The following is a 17,197-nucleotide window of genomic DNA, read 5'->3' on the forward strand; positions in this document are numbered from 1 at the left end:
GGGTTTGTGGTCCTTAATGCATGCAATGGGGATGTGATCTCAGCATCCCCAGAGCTGTCTATTTTTATCCCTTTGGGTCTGCTGCTCAGGCTGGAGCGTCTCCCAGTGCCACAAATTCCGACGGCAGGATGTGGTAAACCTGCCTTGCTAACTGTGAGCTGCACATGCTTCGAGCTGCTGAGTCATCTGACTCTATCGAGACAAGCCCGCTAGAGCACGATGTTCCCATGAGCATTATCTTTCCCAGCACTGGCCAGCCAAGCCAGCCTGCAGCTTTCTCCTTTCCCCTGGATCTTGCCTTTTTGTGTCTGCAAGTATCGGGCTCTCCCGGGCTTCAGGCATGTGAGAGAATGCAAGTTTTCAGAAGAGCAGCTCGCCAGCTCCCTCCCTACTCAGCTAGCGGCCCAGGCCACAGCTGAAAGCCAGAGCACCTCATCAGAAGTCACTAGCTGCTCAGAAGGGCAGGGATTGGGTCAGTGCTTTAATGAAGGTCCTCCAAGGCATGCTGATACTGTACATAGCATGAACAGGATGTTCGGGGACACCGTGCTGCCAGGAGCGCTCTTTCAGATGAGATGTGAAACCAGTTTAACAGACGTGCTTTTCACAATGGTATTTGTGTGAGCTTGAATTTTCTGGTCCAATTTAATCTTGAGTAATTGCCTAAATCCACCTGCAGCTTCGGTTGGATACAGTATTCCCCTTCGCTTCCTGCTCCAACATATTTGGTCCCCATTTACTGGACAGATTCACTAAAGGGAGACCTGTCCACAACCAGTGAAGATCCCATCCCCCAGGGTCACTGATTACAGGCACTTCCTGTCCCAGACTGAGACTCCTTATCCTGTCTCCTTCACTTCCTGTCCCAGTGCTGCATGCTCTTAAAACAGCTGCAGGCAGCTGTGAAGCGACTCATAGTTTTGTGCATATGTAGTTCATAAAGAGCTTGAGGATGAAAGGCATAACAGGGTATTATGGGAATTACCTGGAGCATTGTCATATTGAAGCTGACACTGATCAATGTTAGGTTCCCCAAGCTTCCTTACAAACCTCTCAGCTGACAAGTGAGATCTCCGCCTGATTCTGCCTGGTTGCCATTGCTAAGTCTTTTCCAGCTTCGAGAGGGCCAGAGCTGCGTGCTACACAGAGGTTTGGGGAGCCGGGGAACAATCTGAGAGGTATTTGCCATTGCCAAGACAGAGCCAGACAGGCAAAGTGGAACTGAGTATGGGAAATTATGGGCCCTTCCCCAGGGGCTGATGGGGTTTTGAGGACTCTCCCATGGATTTCACATGAGGTTCCTTGCATATTTTCTTGCTGCTGCTAAGCAGAGCAATACAGAAAACAAAGCAAATACTTTGGGCTGCTTATCCTCTAAGAGGATGGCTTCCTTTCCAAAGGGTGCCAGGGTAAAACAGGGCACTGTTTTGAAAAGGGCAGGGCTGGACCACTCACAGATAACAGCAAAATGCTTTTGCCCTCTCTTTCCTCTGGGCCAAGACCCTCTGCCGTCCACCCGTCGTCATCAGGCCTGCCACATTTGAAGCGTTACCACAACCAGTGTCATCTTGCATCCCTCGGAACAGTTGCTTGGTGAAACCTCAGCTGTTCCGGCGAGACGGTGGCAGGGAGGAGTCCTGGGACTAGCTTTCCCCTTATCTTGCAGAGCCAAGTGGGGAACTAGCAGAGAGCTCAGCTGTGTACTTGCAAATGCTCCTGCACCACTTGCCCTCTTACTATAATCTTCCCTTGTGCCAGAGGCCAGCAATCTGCAAAGGTGAGTCTAGACACTGCGCTTCCTGCTAACTTTACCTTCTTCCTCGGTCACTTCACTGCACAGCATTGCTTTACGGTGAGGCACCAAGCTGCTCTCTTCTTACCCCCTGTACAAGTCAGAGTCCATGATGACCCTTAGGATTTTTTGCAAGAATTGCAATACTAGGACGGTCCAATGGCTTGTCTCTTGTCTACAGCAGTAACCAATGCTTAGATCCTTCAGAACAAGGGTAGCCCCCTACTTCTGCAATACAATCTCAGAGTGGGGAATTTCTACCTGAGCCCACCTGATCTTTATATGTCCTGATGCATGAGAACTGCTTGTCTCTGTCACTTTTATTCTAGCCGTGGAAACTGCATTGGCTGTTCTTAGTCATGCAACTGTCTAATCCTTTTTTGAATCTTCTGTAGCTTTTTGCCTCTGTAATAACCTGAAGCTTCTGTTAATGAAAGGTCATTCGGAGCCTGTGACTGCATGAGCAGTTTTGCACACTAACGTGACTGCTGCTGAATTTCCTTAGCTATTATAGTGCATCAGGAATGCAATCATGCAAATACCAGCTTCTCTTCACCGCCCTGGGCACCAATGGAAATGAGATTTGATGGCCTCAGCCAGTTCCTACTGGATGTCTGGTCACACCATAAGCCATCTGCCCTCCACAAACCCCGGGCTAAAATAGCAGGAGCACTCGCCTGTCTAGTATTACGAGAGAGCGAGCTCTTGCCCAACACATGCTGAAATTATGCCCTTGTCAGAGCTGGGGGTCTCTCATCTTCCTGGGTACCAAATTCACCCAAAACTTAAATCCTCAAAGGAAATAAAAGCCCTGGGTTTGTTCTGTTCAGTTTGACAGTGTCAGGTGTCTGCGTCTGCTGCTCTTCTTATGCTGAGTGCCTGAGGTTTGCGCACAATGTCCCAAGGAGTTCAGGGTCAGAGGTGGCTTGTGTGTGTGTTTCAGAGCTGAAGATGATCTGCTGGATCCTCTTCCTTTCCCTGCTGGGCTCTCTGCCCCTTGTGACGCCCACCTGCCCCTCGTCCTGCCAGTGCAGCGCCAACATCGTCAACTGCATGTCGGTAGAGCTGACCAAAAGCAGCCTCCCCGCATCCTTCAGCCCCTCAACTCAGACCCTCTTCCTCAACAACAACCTGCTCACCAGCATCCCCAGCGGGCTCCTGGACAACCTGCAGAGCCTCCAAGTGGCCTACCTGTGGGGGAACCCCTGGGAATGCGACTGCGACATCCTCTACCTGCGCTCGTGGCTCCAGTGGCAGCCGAATCGGACCCTGTATAGGAACGTGGTGTGTGCTTCCCCGGAACACCTGCGGGGCAGGATCATCGCGTACCTGTCGGAGGATGAGCTCATCTCTACCTGCCAGTACTGGTACTGCAGCATCGCGCTCATCTCCCAGATCTGCCTCTTCCTCTTCATCCTCCTCCAGGCTGTCCTGCTCCTCTTCATCATCTTGTTCCTGCATAGATTCCAGAGGATCGCCAATGTAGCCAGGCAGACCACCAAGGAGATACACCAGCACGTAGATACATGGGCTCCCCTTTCAGAGAATGCCCATGACATTGATTAATGTCACCAGGGCTTTCAGTCCTCATGCTTCAGGGCATAAGCTGATCAGCGGGGCCAGGAAGAACATCCTTCCTCCTGGGATTGTAGCGTTGCGTGGGCCATTTGGTGCATTATGCTGAGAACCAGCCTTTCTCTGAAGCATAAGGAATAGGCCACTGTCTAAAGCAGGACATAGGCTGGGCCTATTGCTCTGTTGCAGTGCAGCTAATCCTGGGGTGTTATAATTCTGCACTCTTCCAAAGGGATAGAAACAGGATTGGGACAAACTGTTCTTTTATCAGACCTGTGCAAACTTGGTTGCTTTGCTGAAGTGAAAACTGTTACTGGTCTGGTCTCATTAGAGATTTAGTGATGCTCTGTGCAGAATCACGTGCTCCAAGAACCATAAGGAACTAACTTATAGGGTATGTCTACACTACGGAATAAGGTCGAATTTATAGAAGTCGGTTTTTTAGAAATCGGTTTTATAAATTCGAGTGTGTGTGTCCCCACAGTAAATGCTCAAAGTGCATTAAGTGCATTAACTCGGCGGAGCGCTTCCACAGTACCGAGGCAAGCGTCGACTTCCGGAGCGTTGCACTGTGGGTAGCTATCCCACAGTTCCCGCAGTCTCCGCTGCCCATTGGAATTCTGGGTTGAGATCCCAATGCCTGATGGGGCTAAAACATTGTCGCGGGTGGTTCTGGGTACATATCGTCAGCCTCCCGTTCCCTCCCTCCCCCCGTGAAAGCAAGGGCAGACAATCATTTCGCGCCTTTTTTCCTGAGTTACCTGTGCAGACGCCATACCATGGCAAGCATGGAGCCCGCTCAGGTAACCGTCACCCTATGTCTCCTGGGTGCTGGCAGACGCGGTACGGCATTGCTACACAGTAGCAGCAACCCCTTGCCTTGTGGCAGCAGACGGTACAGTACGACTGGTAGCCGTCATCGTCATGTCTGAGGTGCTCCTGGTCGCCTCTGTGAGGTCGATCAGGAGCGCCTGGGCAGACATGGGCACAGGGACTAAATTTGGAGTGACTTGACCAGGTCATTCTCTTTAGTCCTGCAGTCAGTCCTATTGAACCGTCTTATGGTGAGCGGGCAGGCGATACGGACTGCTAGCAGTCGTGCTGTACCATCTTCTGCCGAGCAGTCATGAGATGTGGATGGCATGCAGTCCGTCTGCTGCCAGCCAAAGATGTAAAAGACAGATGGAGTGGGTCAAAACAAGAAATAGACCAGATTTGTTTTGTACTCATTTGCTTCCCCCCCCTCCCCTGTCTAGGGGACTCATTCTTCTAGATCACACTGCAGTCAAGATGCAGCGAGGTAAATCTAGCCATGTATCAATCAGAGGCCAGGCTAACCTTCTTGCTCCAATAAGGACAATAACTTAGGTGCACCATTTCTTATTGGAACCCTCTGTGAAGTCCTGCCTGAAATACTCCTTGATGTAAAGCCACCCCCTTTGTTGATTTTAGCTCCCTGAAGCCAACCCTGTAAGCGCCCCTCCCAGCGTCAGAGCAATGGCAAACAATCGGGCATCTGAGAGTGCTGTCCAGAGCAGTCACAATGGAGCGCTCTGATGGGGCTAAAACATTGTCGCGGGTGGTTCTGGGTACGTGTCGTCAGGCCCCCGTTCCCTCCCTCCCTCCGTGAAAGCAAGGGCAGACAATCATTTCGCGCCTTTTTTCCTGAGTTACCTGTGCAGACGCCATACCACAGCAAGCATGGAGCCCGCTCAGGTAACCGTCACCCTATGTCTCCTGGGTGCTGGCAGACGCGGTACGGCTTTGCTGCACAGTAGCAGCAACCCCTTGCCTTCTGGCAGCAGACGGTGCAATACGATTGGTAGTCGTCCTCATCGTGTCCGAGGTGCTCCTGGCCGCGTCGGCTGGGAGCGCCTGGGCAGACATGGGCGCAGGGACTAAATTTGGAGTGACTTGACCAGGTCATTCTCTTTAGTCCTGCAGTCAGTCCTATTGAACCGTCTTATGGTGAGCAGGCAGGCGATACGGACTGCTAGCAGTCGTACTGTACCATCTTCTGCCAGGCAGGCAAGAGATGAGGATTGCTAGCAGTCGTATTGCACCATCTTCTGCCAGGCAGGCAAGAGATGGGGATGGCTAGCAGGCGTACTGTACCATCTTCTGCCAAGCAGCCATGAGATGTGGATGGCATGCAGTCCTTCTGCACCGTCTGCTGCCAGCCAAAGATGTAAAAGATAGATGGAGTGGGTCAAAACAAGAAATAGACCAGATTTGTTTTGTACTCATTTGCCTCCTCCCCTGTCTAGGGGACTCATTCCTCTAGGTCACACTGCAGTCACTCACAGAGAAGGTGCAGCGAGGTAAATCTAGCCATGTATCAATCAGAGGCCAGGCTAACCTCCTTGTTCCAATAACAACGATAACTTAGGTGCACCATTTCTTATTGGAACCCTCCGTGCAGTCCTGCCTGAAATACTCCTTGATGTACAGGCACCCCCTTTGTTGATTTTAGCTCCCTGAAGCCAACCCTGTAAGCCGTGTCGTCAGTCGCCCCTCCCTCCGTCAGAGCAACGGCAGACAATCGTTCCGCGCCTTTTTTCTGTGCGGACGCCATACCACGGCAAGCATGGAGCCCGCTCAGCTCACTTTGGCAATTAGGAGCACATTAACCACCACACGCATTATTCAGCAGTATATGCAGCACCAGAACATGGCAACGCGATACCGGGCGAGGAGGCGACGTCAGCGCGGTCCCGTGAGTGATCAGGACATGGACACAGATTTCTCTGAAAGCATGGGCCCTGACAATGCATGCATCATGGTGCTAATGGGGCAGGTTCATGCTGTGGAACGCCGATTCTGGGCTCGGGAAACAAGCACAGACTGGTGGGACCGCATAGTGTTGCAGGTCTGGGACGATTCCCAGTGGCTACGAAACTTTCGCATGCGTAAGGGCACTTTCATGGAACTTTGTGACTTGCTTTCCCCTGTCCTGAAGCGCATGAATACCAAGATGAGAGCAGCCCTCACAGTTGAGAAGCGAGTGGCGATAGCCCTGTGGAAGCTTGCAACGCCAGACAGCTACCGGTCAGTTGGGAATCAATTTGGAGTGGGCAAATCTACTGTGGGGGCTGCTGTGATGCAAGTAGCCCACGCAATCAAAGATCTGCTGATATCAAGGGTAGTGACCCTGGGAAATGTGCAGGTCATAGTGGATGGCTTTGCTGCAATGGGATTCCCTAACTGTGGTGGGGCTATAGATGGAACCCATATCCCTATCTTGGCACCGGAGCACCAAGCCGCCGAGTACATAAACCGCAAGGGGTACTTTTCAATAGTGCTGCAAGCTCTGGTGGATCACAAGGGACGTTTCACCAACATCAACGTGGGATGGCCGGGAAAGGTGCATGATGCTCGCATCTTCAGGAACTCTGGTCTGTTTCAAAAGCTGCAGGAAGGGACTTTATTCCCAGACCAGAAAATAACTGTTGGGGATGTTGAAATGCCTATATGTATCCTTGGGGACCCAGCCTACCCCTTAATGCCATGGCTCATGAAGCCGTACACAGGCAGCCTGGACAGTGGTCAGGAGCTGTTCAACTACAGGCTGAGCAAGTGCAGAATGGTGGTAGAATGTGCATTTGGACGTTTAAAGGCGCGCTGGCGCAGTTTATTGACTCGCTTAGACCTCAGCGAAACCAATATTCCCACTGTTATTACTGCTTGCTGTGTGCTCCACAATATCTGTGAGAGTAAGGGGGAGACGTTTATGGCGGGGTGGGAGGTTGAGGCAAATCGCCTGGCTGCTGGTTACGCGCAGCCAGACACCAGGGCGGTTAGAAGAGCACAGGAGGGCGCGGTACGCATCAGAGAAGCTTTGAAAAACAGTTTCATGACTGGCCAGGCTACGGTGTAAAAGTTCTGTTTGTTTCTCCTTGATGAACCCCCCCGCCCCTTGGTTCACTCTACTTCCCTGTAAGCTAACCACCCTCCCCTCCTCCCTTTAATCATTGCTTGCAGAGCCAATAAAGTCATTGCTGCTTCACAGTCATGCATTCGTTATTCATTCATCACACAAATAGGGGGATGACTACCAAGGTATCCCAGGAGGGGTGGTGGAGGAGGGAAGGAAAATGCCACACAGCACTTTAAGCACAGCACTTTAAAAGTTTACAACTTTAAAATTTATTGAATGACAGCCTTCTTTTTTTTGGGCAATCCTCTGTGGGGGAGTGGCTGGTTGGCCGGAGGCCTCCCCACCGTGTTCTTGGGCGTCTGGGTGTGGAGGCTATGGAACTTGGGGAGGAGGGCGGTTGGTTACAGAGGGGCTGCAGTGGCAGTCTGTGCTCCAGCTGCCTTTGCTGCAGCTCAACCATACACTGGAGCATACTGGTTTGGTCCTGCAGCAGCCTCAGCATTGAATCCTGCCTCCTCTCATCACGCTGCCGCCACCTTTGAGCTTCAGCCCTGTCTTCAGCCCGCCACTTACTCTCTTCAGCCCGCCACTTACTCTCTTCAGCCCTCCACCTCTCCTCCCGGTCATTTTGTGCTTTCCTGCACTCTGACATTATTTGCCTCCACGCATTCGTCTGTGCTCTGTCAGTGTGGGAGGACAGCATGAGCTCGGAGAACATTTCATCGCGAGTGCGTTTTTTTTTCTTTCTAAGCTTCACTAGCCTCTGGGAAGGAGAAGATCCTGTGATCATTGAAACACATGCAGCTGGTGGAGAAAAAAAAAGGGACAGCGGTATTTAAAAAGACACATTTTATAAAACAGTGGCTACACTCTTTCAGGGTAAACCTTGAAAGTTAACATTACATACATAGCACATGTGCTTTCGTTACAAGGTCGCATTTTGCCTCCTCCCACCGCGTGAACGGATTTTGGTTGAATGCCAGCAAACATACACTGCAATGCTTTGTTCTACAGTGATTCCCCAGTACGTGTTGCTGGCCTGGAGTGGTAAAGTGTCCTACCATGAAGGACGAAATAAGGCTGCCCTCCCCAGAAACCTTTTGCAAAGGCAGAACCGCAAATGCCAGGGCAAAGTAATCCTTTCACATGCTTGCTTTTAAACCATGTATAGCATTTTAAAAGGTACACTCACCAGAGGTCCCTTCTCCGCCTGCTGAGTCCAGGAGGCAGCCTTGGGTGGGTTCGGGGGGTACTGGCTCCAGGTCTAGGGTGAGAAACAGTTCCTGGCTGTCGGGAAAACCGGTTTCTCCGCTTGCTTGCTGTGAGCTATCTACAACCTCCTCCTCATCATCTTCTTCGTCCCCAAAACCTACTTCTGTATTGCCTCCATCTCCATTGAAGGAGTCAAACAACACGGCTGGGGTAGTGGTGGCTGAACCCCCTAAAATGGCATGCAGCTCATCATAGAAGCGGCATGTTTGGGGCTCTGACCCAGAGCGGCCGTTCGCCTCTCTGGTTTTCTGGTAGGCTTGCCTCAGCTCCTTCAGTTTCACGCGGCACTGCTTCGGGTCCCTGTTATGGCCTCTGTCCTTCATGCCCTGGGAGATTTTCAGAAAGGTTTTGGCATTTCGAAAACTGGAACGGAGTTCTGATAGCACGGATTCCTCTCCCCAAACAGCGATCAGATCCCGTACCTCCCGTTCAGTCCATGCTGGAGCTCTTTTGCGATTCTGGGACTCCATCATGGTCACCTCTGCTGATGAGCTCTGCATGGTCACCTGCAGCTTGCCACGCTGGCCAAACAGGAAATGAGATTCAAAAGTTCGCGGTTCTTTTCCTGTCTACCTGGCCAGTGCATCTGAGTTGAGAGCGCTGTCCAGAGCGGTCAGAATGGAGCACTCTGGGATAGCTCCCGGAGGCCAATACCATCGAATTGTGTCCACAGTACCCCAAATTCGAGCCGGCAACGTCGATTTAAGCGCTAATCCACTTGTCAGGGGTGGAGTAAGGAAATCGATTTTAAGAGCCCTTTAAGTCGAAATAAAGGGCTTCATTGTGTGGACGGGTGCAGGTTTAAATCGATTTAACGCTGCTAAATTCGATCTAAAGTCCTAGTGTAGACCAGGGCATAGCTGGCAAGAGCCAGGGCAGTCTGAGCTAATGCTGCTGCTATGTAATTCATGCTCATTTGGTCCCCAGGGCTCCATACACTAAAAGACTGGGGGCTGAGCTTAGAAAGTCCCTGATTCTGCTGGTTTGTTACAATGTGGGCAGAATCCAGCAGGCTGGCCCCAGGGTTAAGTAACTGGAGTAGGACACAGGAGAGATGGATTCGATTTCCCAGCTCTGCCTCGGATTGACTTGCCCAGGGTGACAGGAAATCAGTCTCACTGTGCCACAGTAAAATTGGGATAATGTTCCTCCCTGCTGGCCACGCTTTGCCTTCTCTGTTTAGGGTGGGGCTGTTCAAAAGCCCACAGTGTTGCCTCAATTCTGTTCCCCGCTAAATGAAGGCGGGAGCCCAGTTAGGCCAATCCTGAGTGCTTCTGAAAGCCTCACCTCTTTATCTTCCTATGTGTCTGTATGCTGCCCAGCAGGATGGGGGCCTCTAGGGGCTAGTGAGATAGCAAGAAATACATAATGCAGCTTTAGCTATTTATAACAGTCCTTTCATTTCTGTAACAAAACCGTATTAAAAAAATGATGATGCAAATGGTTCTTCCCAGGTTGAAAAATGTATCTGGTTTAAACTCCTCGCAAACCATGCAAACAGGGGAACCACCCAGGAAAGGGTCTGGGGTGGGACCTTATTTTAAAAAGGATGTTCCTTGGAAATGGAATTGGGGGGAAAAGATTCACCCCGGACTCTGCAGCTGCTGGTTGTTAATGTGGAGTTTCTTTGAATTCAGGTTTTACACGGACGATTTGGGTTGTTTCTGGTTTTTATTTATGGTGAGGCCTGTGTTTGGTAATTTGCCAGCGGAGGGGCGAAGAGGAAGGTAGGTGAACTGGCAAGATGGAACGAGCATTTAAAATGAAGCAATGGCCCCGCAGGCCCATAATAACTCAGGGGATTGGGACTGGAGGCTTAGGTGACTGGTTTCCATCACAAGAGACCCCTGTGGCGGGGGCTGAGAGCACTGGCTGTTCCTCAACACACAAGGGGTTTACCTCAGCTCACCGATCCTGCTCCCTTAACAGAGGCACTGAGGACAAGGCCTGTAAATTGTTTTGGAGGCTGGATGGCAAAGAGTGGTTCTGGGGATTGTTGGGCTCCACATTCAGGGGCATCCTAGACCTGGGCTGGTTCCCAAGCTGGGGAGTTCAGCCGTTTCCTTTTCTGTTTAGATCAGCATCATTTGCTTTCTAGTTACAACTTCAAATGGGGACAGGCCTCTTGGGCCTTCCGTGGTTTTTCCTGCTGACTCAATCCACCAGCTGGGCCTTCAGGGCACACGCCAAAGTCTTGGGCCGTGTGGGGACAGGGCGCTGATCCAAAACCCACTTTGCAGTCAGTGGGAAGAACCGGTGGATTCCAGTGGGCCCTGGATTAGGCCCTGGCAGAGGGTCGAGTGCATAGGAGGGGTGTTGTATCAATCTGGATGGAAGAAATGGGCCCAAAGAGTCAAACTTGTGAACATGAGCATGTCACTGTCCAACATTAAACAAGCTTCGGGGTTTGGTTTACAGAGACCTCAGCCTGCTTAGCCCCATGGCCAAAAACCAAACCAAACCAAAAACAGCAACAAAAAACCCTCTTCAATCTTTTTAAGACACGGAACGGAAAGAAAGACCGCTAAAGCATTGGAAATGTAAAGTGTTGCATAAGGCTTTTATTTGAATAATGTCCCTGGTTCTCTTTCCCTGTAGCTGGAGAGTCTTTAGAAGGAACCCCTCCTGTTTCAGGGTGTTGCAGATGGTGTTAAAGATGTAAAGTAGTAACTGCTCCTGTGGGGAGGGAGAAGAGAAAAGGTCCCAGGGGAGAGGCTGCAGTTGTTGTTACTGTTGTAAAGTCTAGGCCTGTTTCCTAAAAGACAACAAGAAAAACACACACGAGGGAAAGAAGACAAGAGCAAAGACAGACAATGCAATTTCTGTCTCTGGTGCTGACTCTCACTTGCAACCTCCCTGCTGGAAAAAAGCAGGCCCAGCACGCCGTCTTCTTAACTCTGAAGCCAGGTAAACTTGTAACAGGGTTGGTCTGATTGGGGCAGGGCTCTTAGCTGCCCTTTTGTGTTTACAGGCTTACAGCAGTGTTACAAACTATCGTCTTGGGCTGGCAAAGCCAGACACTTGTACTAGGCAGAAGGCAAAAGGAGAGGGCTGGGAAAGAGAAGAAATAAGGTAGGGCAGGAAAAAGACACATGGAGCGACAAAGTGTCTCAGCCCTGGTGGTGTTTGGGATTCAGCTGGAGGTGGTGGTGTCATCTGGGTGCAGCTCTCTGGCCCAGGCTCTCAGGGCAGCTCACGGGAGTAGGACGAAGCAGGCCCAACGGTGTGACAGTGGGCGTCTCAGGAGACCGCCATGATGGCGAACCTCGCTGCTTCCCATTCTCCTGGCTCTGTCAGCCAGCGTCCGCCTTTGCCAAGTTTCTTCCCAAAGTCGCTTTTTTTTTTTAAGGTCCCCGAAAGGGCGGATCCCATCCCCTCATTATTTTGTCCATGGATAGTCCTAATTCTCAACACACCTGGTTTGGTTTGTTGCTTTCTGGGCCCACATTTCTCGTTTACCAGGCACGATCTTAACCCAGTCCTGGAATTAGGTCAGGAGGCCTTTTGGTTTGTACTAAGTCTGTCTGTCTGTCTCCATTTCGCACCTTTCCCTATTATTGCTAGGGATTATTGTGACACTTTATAAATTTGAACCCACTTTCCCTGAGTTCGGCTCCCAAGTGGAGTGGGTCTGCTAGGCCCCAGTTCTCACTACCAGGGAGGGTTTCTTGGGGGGCAGGGCAGGAGGAGAGTTTTATTTGTAAGTGTAGGCTGGTTGTGTGTGTGTGTGTGTGTGTGTGTGGAGGCGGGAGGATTGGCTGGGTTGCAGGGTGGTAATACGTATAAATAAATTGCAACCCCCTTGCTGGCTGTATCAGCAGAGCAGCCAGGGACTGACTGATGGCCTTGGCAGCTCTCCAGCCTAGCAGTGGTCCATCCCGCACACCGGAGGCACCTTGGCATTGGGCACAGGGTGGGGATAGCTGGCTTTGCTGCAGCTTGTGCCCGGTTCGAGAATGTCCCTCTCCCTCACTCAGCTGAGGTTTTTAAAAGCCTGGCCAAACTGGGGTGCTGGAGAAGGGGTGTACCCTTGTCATCTCAGGCCAAGCCACTGCCATGCCTGATGTCAGCTGCGAGCGGAGGTCACGCTGTCTCTCTCAAGCCCTTGGATCCATGCAAAATGGAGTTAACTGTGGAAATGCCACCCCTCTCCTCCGCCCTTCTTGACAGACATTACCAAGTGCTGCTAGGTCCTGAACAGTGATGGGCCTGTTGGCGCCTGCATTCAGCCTGCCAGTGTAAAATTCAGCCGGCACAATGCAGCTCTTGTGAAAGGCAGGCCTGCCTGGGGCCGCCAGCCACACCTCGAGGAAGCACAGAGCTGTGCGGCACGGGCTGGTGAGTGAGATGAACTCACTAGCAGAATCAACATTAGCCAGAGAAGGCTTCTCTCCTCGGTGCCGTCTGCTGCTCCACACCCATCATTTGTATTTCATGCTTCCCCAGTGCAGACGGCCCGGGAAGCCACTAAAAATAGGCGCTCGTGAATAAGGGAGAGAAGGTTACAGGCTCTGGGGTAGTCTTGAGGCAGCTGCATGTCACTGCTGCCACGAGAACACCCTGTCGTAGTGTCTCAGATGGGCCCTGGCCCAAAGCAGGCAGCAGAGAGGCTGTGGAGAAGGGTGGAACAGGAAATAACATCCGTCACAGAGGAAGTGGTGAGAGCACAGGGCTGGGAGTCAGGAATCCGAGGTGCTGTTCTTAGCTGTGCCAGTGACTCAGGATGTGGGGAAGGAGGCGGAGAAGTCCAGTGTTTTCCACTTCATTCTGGCTGGTGGTTCCCCCCTTTTCTATTCCCCCCAACAGCTGTGGCTGCATGTGCCCTGTATGAAGCCTGCACTGAACTGGGGCAGACGGTCTCCTGGGAGCCTGGTGTGATGCTGCCCCAGGCTGCTAGATGGCAGCAAATGCTCCAGAGACTGAAAGCAGCTGGCTTCATGCAGCTGCAATAGGGAGAGCTGGTGAAAGTGGGTCTCACCCACCCAGACTTCACCCAACCCAGACTGCAAGGGGCAGGGAGAGATAGGGAAGTGGGGGAGGCCTGTGGTCAGCCTGGATCTTTACACACATGAATTCTAGGGTGAGGCCAGATAGTCAAAGAGTCTGAGTCACAACTAGGTTAGTGAAGAATAGGCCTGAATTCTGTTTGCTGGCCCATAGGGGGGTTTCTATTGTCTCTGGACAGCCTCAGTGAGATTCAGCCAATGGTTTGCAAATCCCTACATTTCCCCTCATTTTGTTACAAATGTTTGCCTGAAAATTCAAACTGGAATTTCATGATCTGTTCTCCTGTTTTAACTAGCTTCAGACAGCCAATCAGAGAGCAGCAACACAACTAGGGACAGCGAGACGTTAAATTACAAAGCTATTAGTAAGGGAAATTATTTGAAGAATATTGTAACAAAGACATTCTCAGCAACTGAGGTCAGATTGCAAATGGGTCTTCAGCCAAGGAAGGGGCTAAATTCATGATGAATTGTACTGGAAATAATATTTTGATTAGCTCTAAGTAATTCTCCGAACCCCTGGTCTCCCACCCGCAAGGAGCATGCTCACAAGTGTGCATGTATGTAGTTGTTTTACAGATAGTGGCACGAAGACATGGAGCTAGACTGCTTTGTTCAACGCACAGGGAGAGAGGAGAGAAATGAACCCAGGAAAAGGGCTGGTTGAAAAATTTCCCTTAAAACTGTTTTTTTGAGCTGGGTGAAACCTAGTTATTGGTCGTATTAAAAAGCTTGTGTGAATGCACCCTTCAGTTAACATAATGTAGAGCTAAATTAATCACAAGCCTTCGTCTAAAGCCAAAGGGTAACGTGAACCCACCCAGGGGTTTTGGACTGTGTGGGTGGAAGTGCTTTGCTGAATATTGTTTTGGATGAGAGAGAGAGAGAGAGAGAGAGCAAGGGAGAAAAAGGGTGAACTCAGAGGACCAGCGAGCCACAGACAGCCTGAAGGAGTAGCTGAAATCATGGTCTCTGACCCTGGAAGAAGCCTGGGGAGAGGGTTTTGGGGTGAAGGTGCAGGCTGCAAAGCGTGCCCCTGGAGCTGTGAGCAAAAGAAGCTGCTTCCTACTGTTGATTCCTTCTGCGTTCAGAGGCACAGGACTTTGTACGTTCTTTGTAAATAAACAAAACTGCATCCAAGAAATACTTGTCCAATTCCTCTGCCTAACTGGAACAACCTACTACCCCTCATGTTTTTGGCTAGCCACATGGCTCAAAAGGGTAGTATTGTGTTTTAATAGGAATTGGATTGTCAACTAAATGGCATTTTGCATGAAAAGTGCCGGCTTTTGATGCAAAATTTGATTATAATTTTTTTTGGTCAAAAAAACAAATACCTGAAACGTGAAATATTTCGATTTGGATATTCCACCATGGTGCCTCATATACCTCATGACCCCATTCTCCTCTCTGGGTCGGGCTCCTACATCCCATGACCCAGGACTTCCGTGATACAACTGCCTTGCTCCACCATGAGGAGACATGGGGCATCATGGGAGATGTAGTCTTACTAGGGACCACAACCTTATTAGGAGCAGGAGACACCCAAACTACAACTCCTGTGAGGCACCAGGCGGCATTTCCAAATCAGAATATTTGAATTTTGATTTTGTTGCTGAAAAGTTGAAATTTGCCATGGAAGAAAGTCCTTATTCCCCCTATTTCAACCTAACCTTGAGGAACCAGGGTGCCTAAGACCCAGGGAACAGGAGCAGGCAGCCCATTCTCTGCTAATTTCTATGCTTCTCCTTAACCTTCCCTGCTTTTTTCTTAAGGCTGGTTAATTTTTGTTAGTTGTCTCCCTTCTATTGTGCCCTGCTGGTCTGTGCCTTGCAGATGTCTCTGTGCGCTGCAGACCCAGGGTAAGTATGCAGAGACTCCCCCTTCTCCTAACGACCATCGCAGAGCGCGCTATAATGCAGCAAAATTAACAAAACTTTGTCAGGTGGAGACTTTTACTTTTCCTCACTTTGCAAGGCACCAGCAAGCCACCTTGAGGGAGCTCAAGGGATCCTCAGGATGTCACTGATCCATCCAAACATACACAAATAGGGCAGAAGGCACAGGGTCACTCACGGGCAGAGGCTGGCCAGGAAGCAGCCAAGTGGCTCTGAAGGCATGATCCCGGGTCCATGATCACATGCTCGGCTGCCTGTCTGTCAGCACTGCCCTGGTGTGCCAAGAAAGCTTGTGGATTTAGCATGCCCAGGTAGACAGAGGGCAACTGCTGACTTTAGGTTTCAGTTCTCTGGGGAGGCAGGAGGGATCTCCGCTCTGCGTCGTTAAGACTTGGCACATTCGCGGTAAAAAAAAAAAAACCTTCTTGGCATCTTTTGCTCCTGTGACGCGCGTAACCAGCCCTAGTGACATGATGCTGAATTGTGCTGAGCCCATAATAATGTGGAGGCCGTGACAGCACGTCTCATCTGTAAATCTAGAGCCTGCACTCCCTGGCTTCCTATCACAGAGGCTTTTCTGCTGGGTTCTGGCTTGCTTGGCCTGTGTCGGGGGCTGCCGTGATGAGAATGGGCCTTCAGTCTGGTGGGAGGGATTTAGCCTGGGCTGTATGGTGAACGGGGAGAGGGAAGGTTGGCGGTTGGGGCTTGGGAAGCAGGGAGGCTGTGAAAAGAGGCATAGGCAAGTGGTCAGGGCTCCTTTGCAAATCAGTTCCCAGTGTCTAGGCCATAAGAGGATAAACACCTGCACCCGTAATGGCCAGACAGCTGGGTCTGCTTGATGGACACCCCCAGCCAGCGGTTCACAGTGCTCCTAAGTCGCACTTTCTCGCCAGACTCTGTCACTGAACGTGGGGGCTGGCTGGCTGGGTTTAGAAACCCCATGAAACCAAGCCCCAGTTAGGGTGCCCAGATGTCTTGATTTTTATAGGGACAATCTCAATATTTGGGGCTTTGTCTTATATAGGCACCTATTACCCCCCACACCCGTCCTGGTTTTTCACACTGGCTAGCTGGTCACCCTAACCCCAATGTGGCTGCAGTGACGTGAACCGATTGGCCAGGTGCACAAGCAAAACAGTCGGCCACATGGGGGGCCCCGCCGCATCCCATGCAAATGCCCAGTCATGAAGCAGACCTCTTTCCCTTGCTGGAAGCAGGGCACAGTGTATGTGGGGCAGGGGGGTGGAATCCCTGGCTCGATGCTTCTCCACACCACACGCTCCTCCCCGGTTCGCAGCTCAGGGGGTGTCTACACTGCAGCTGGAGTGTCCTTCCCAGCGCGGGGTGGAGATGGACACACGCTAGCTCTGCCTGAGCTCTTACGCTAAAAATAGCCGTGCGGCTGCGGCAGCACATGCGGCAGCTCGGGCTGCTTGGCCAAGTCCGCACCGGAGGCGGGTTTGTTCTCGGGTGACTAGCCTGAGCCGCCGCCTGGGTGCTGCAGCCACACTGCCATGTTTAGTGCACGAGCTCCAGCAGAGCTGACGGGTGTGTCTACCCACTCCGGGAAGCACCCCTCCAGCTGCAATGTAGACACACCATTACAGCCCCACTGACCATAGGACTGGCTCTGAGAGGCCTGTGGAAACCATTCTGATCTGCAGATCCTATTTATTCTCTCCTCTCTGCCCCTGCTGGGCTTGGAAAGGTCAGGCTGTCCCGGCGCCTCAGTTTCCCCATCTGTAAAATGGGGATACTGATACTGAGCTCCTCTGTA

The 17,197-nt window shown here is 51.3% G+C and overlaps 1 protein-coding gene across 1 annotated transcript; it reads left to right on the forward strand.

The window, feature by feature from the left end:
* The first annotated feature begins 1,352 nt into the window (after positions 1-1,352).
* GP1BB (glycoprotein Ib platelet subunit beta) lies at positions 1,353-3,754 on the forward strand. The gene is made up of 2 exons (XM_048822107.2): positions 1,353-1,777; positions 2,736-3,754. The coding sequence occupies exons 1-2, from the start codon at positions 1,711-1,713 to the stop codon at positions 3,356-3,358; spliced, it is 690 nt and encodes a 229-aa protein (XP_048678064.1). The 5' UTR covers positions 1,353-1,710; the 3' UTR covers positions 3,359-3,754.
* Positions 3,755-17,197: the final 13,443 nt, after the last annotated feature.

The sequence above is a fragment of the Caretta caretta genome, chromosome 15, assembly GCF_965140235.1.
Source record: "Caretta caretta isolate rCarCar2 chromosome 15, rCarCar1.hap1, whole genome shotgun sequence".
NCBI classification, from domain to species: Eukaryota; Metazoa; Chordata; order Testudines; family Cheloniidae; genus Caretta; species Caretta caretta.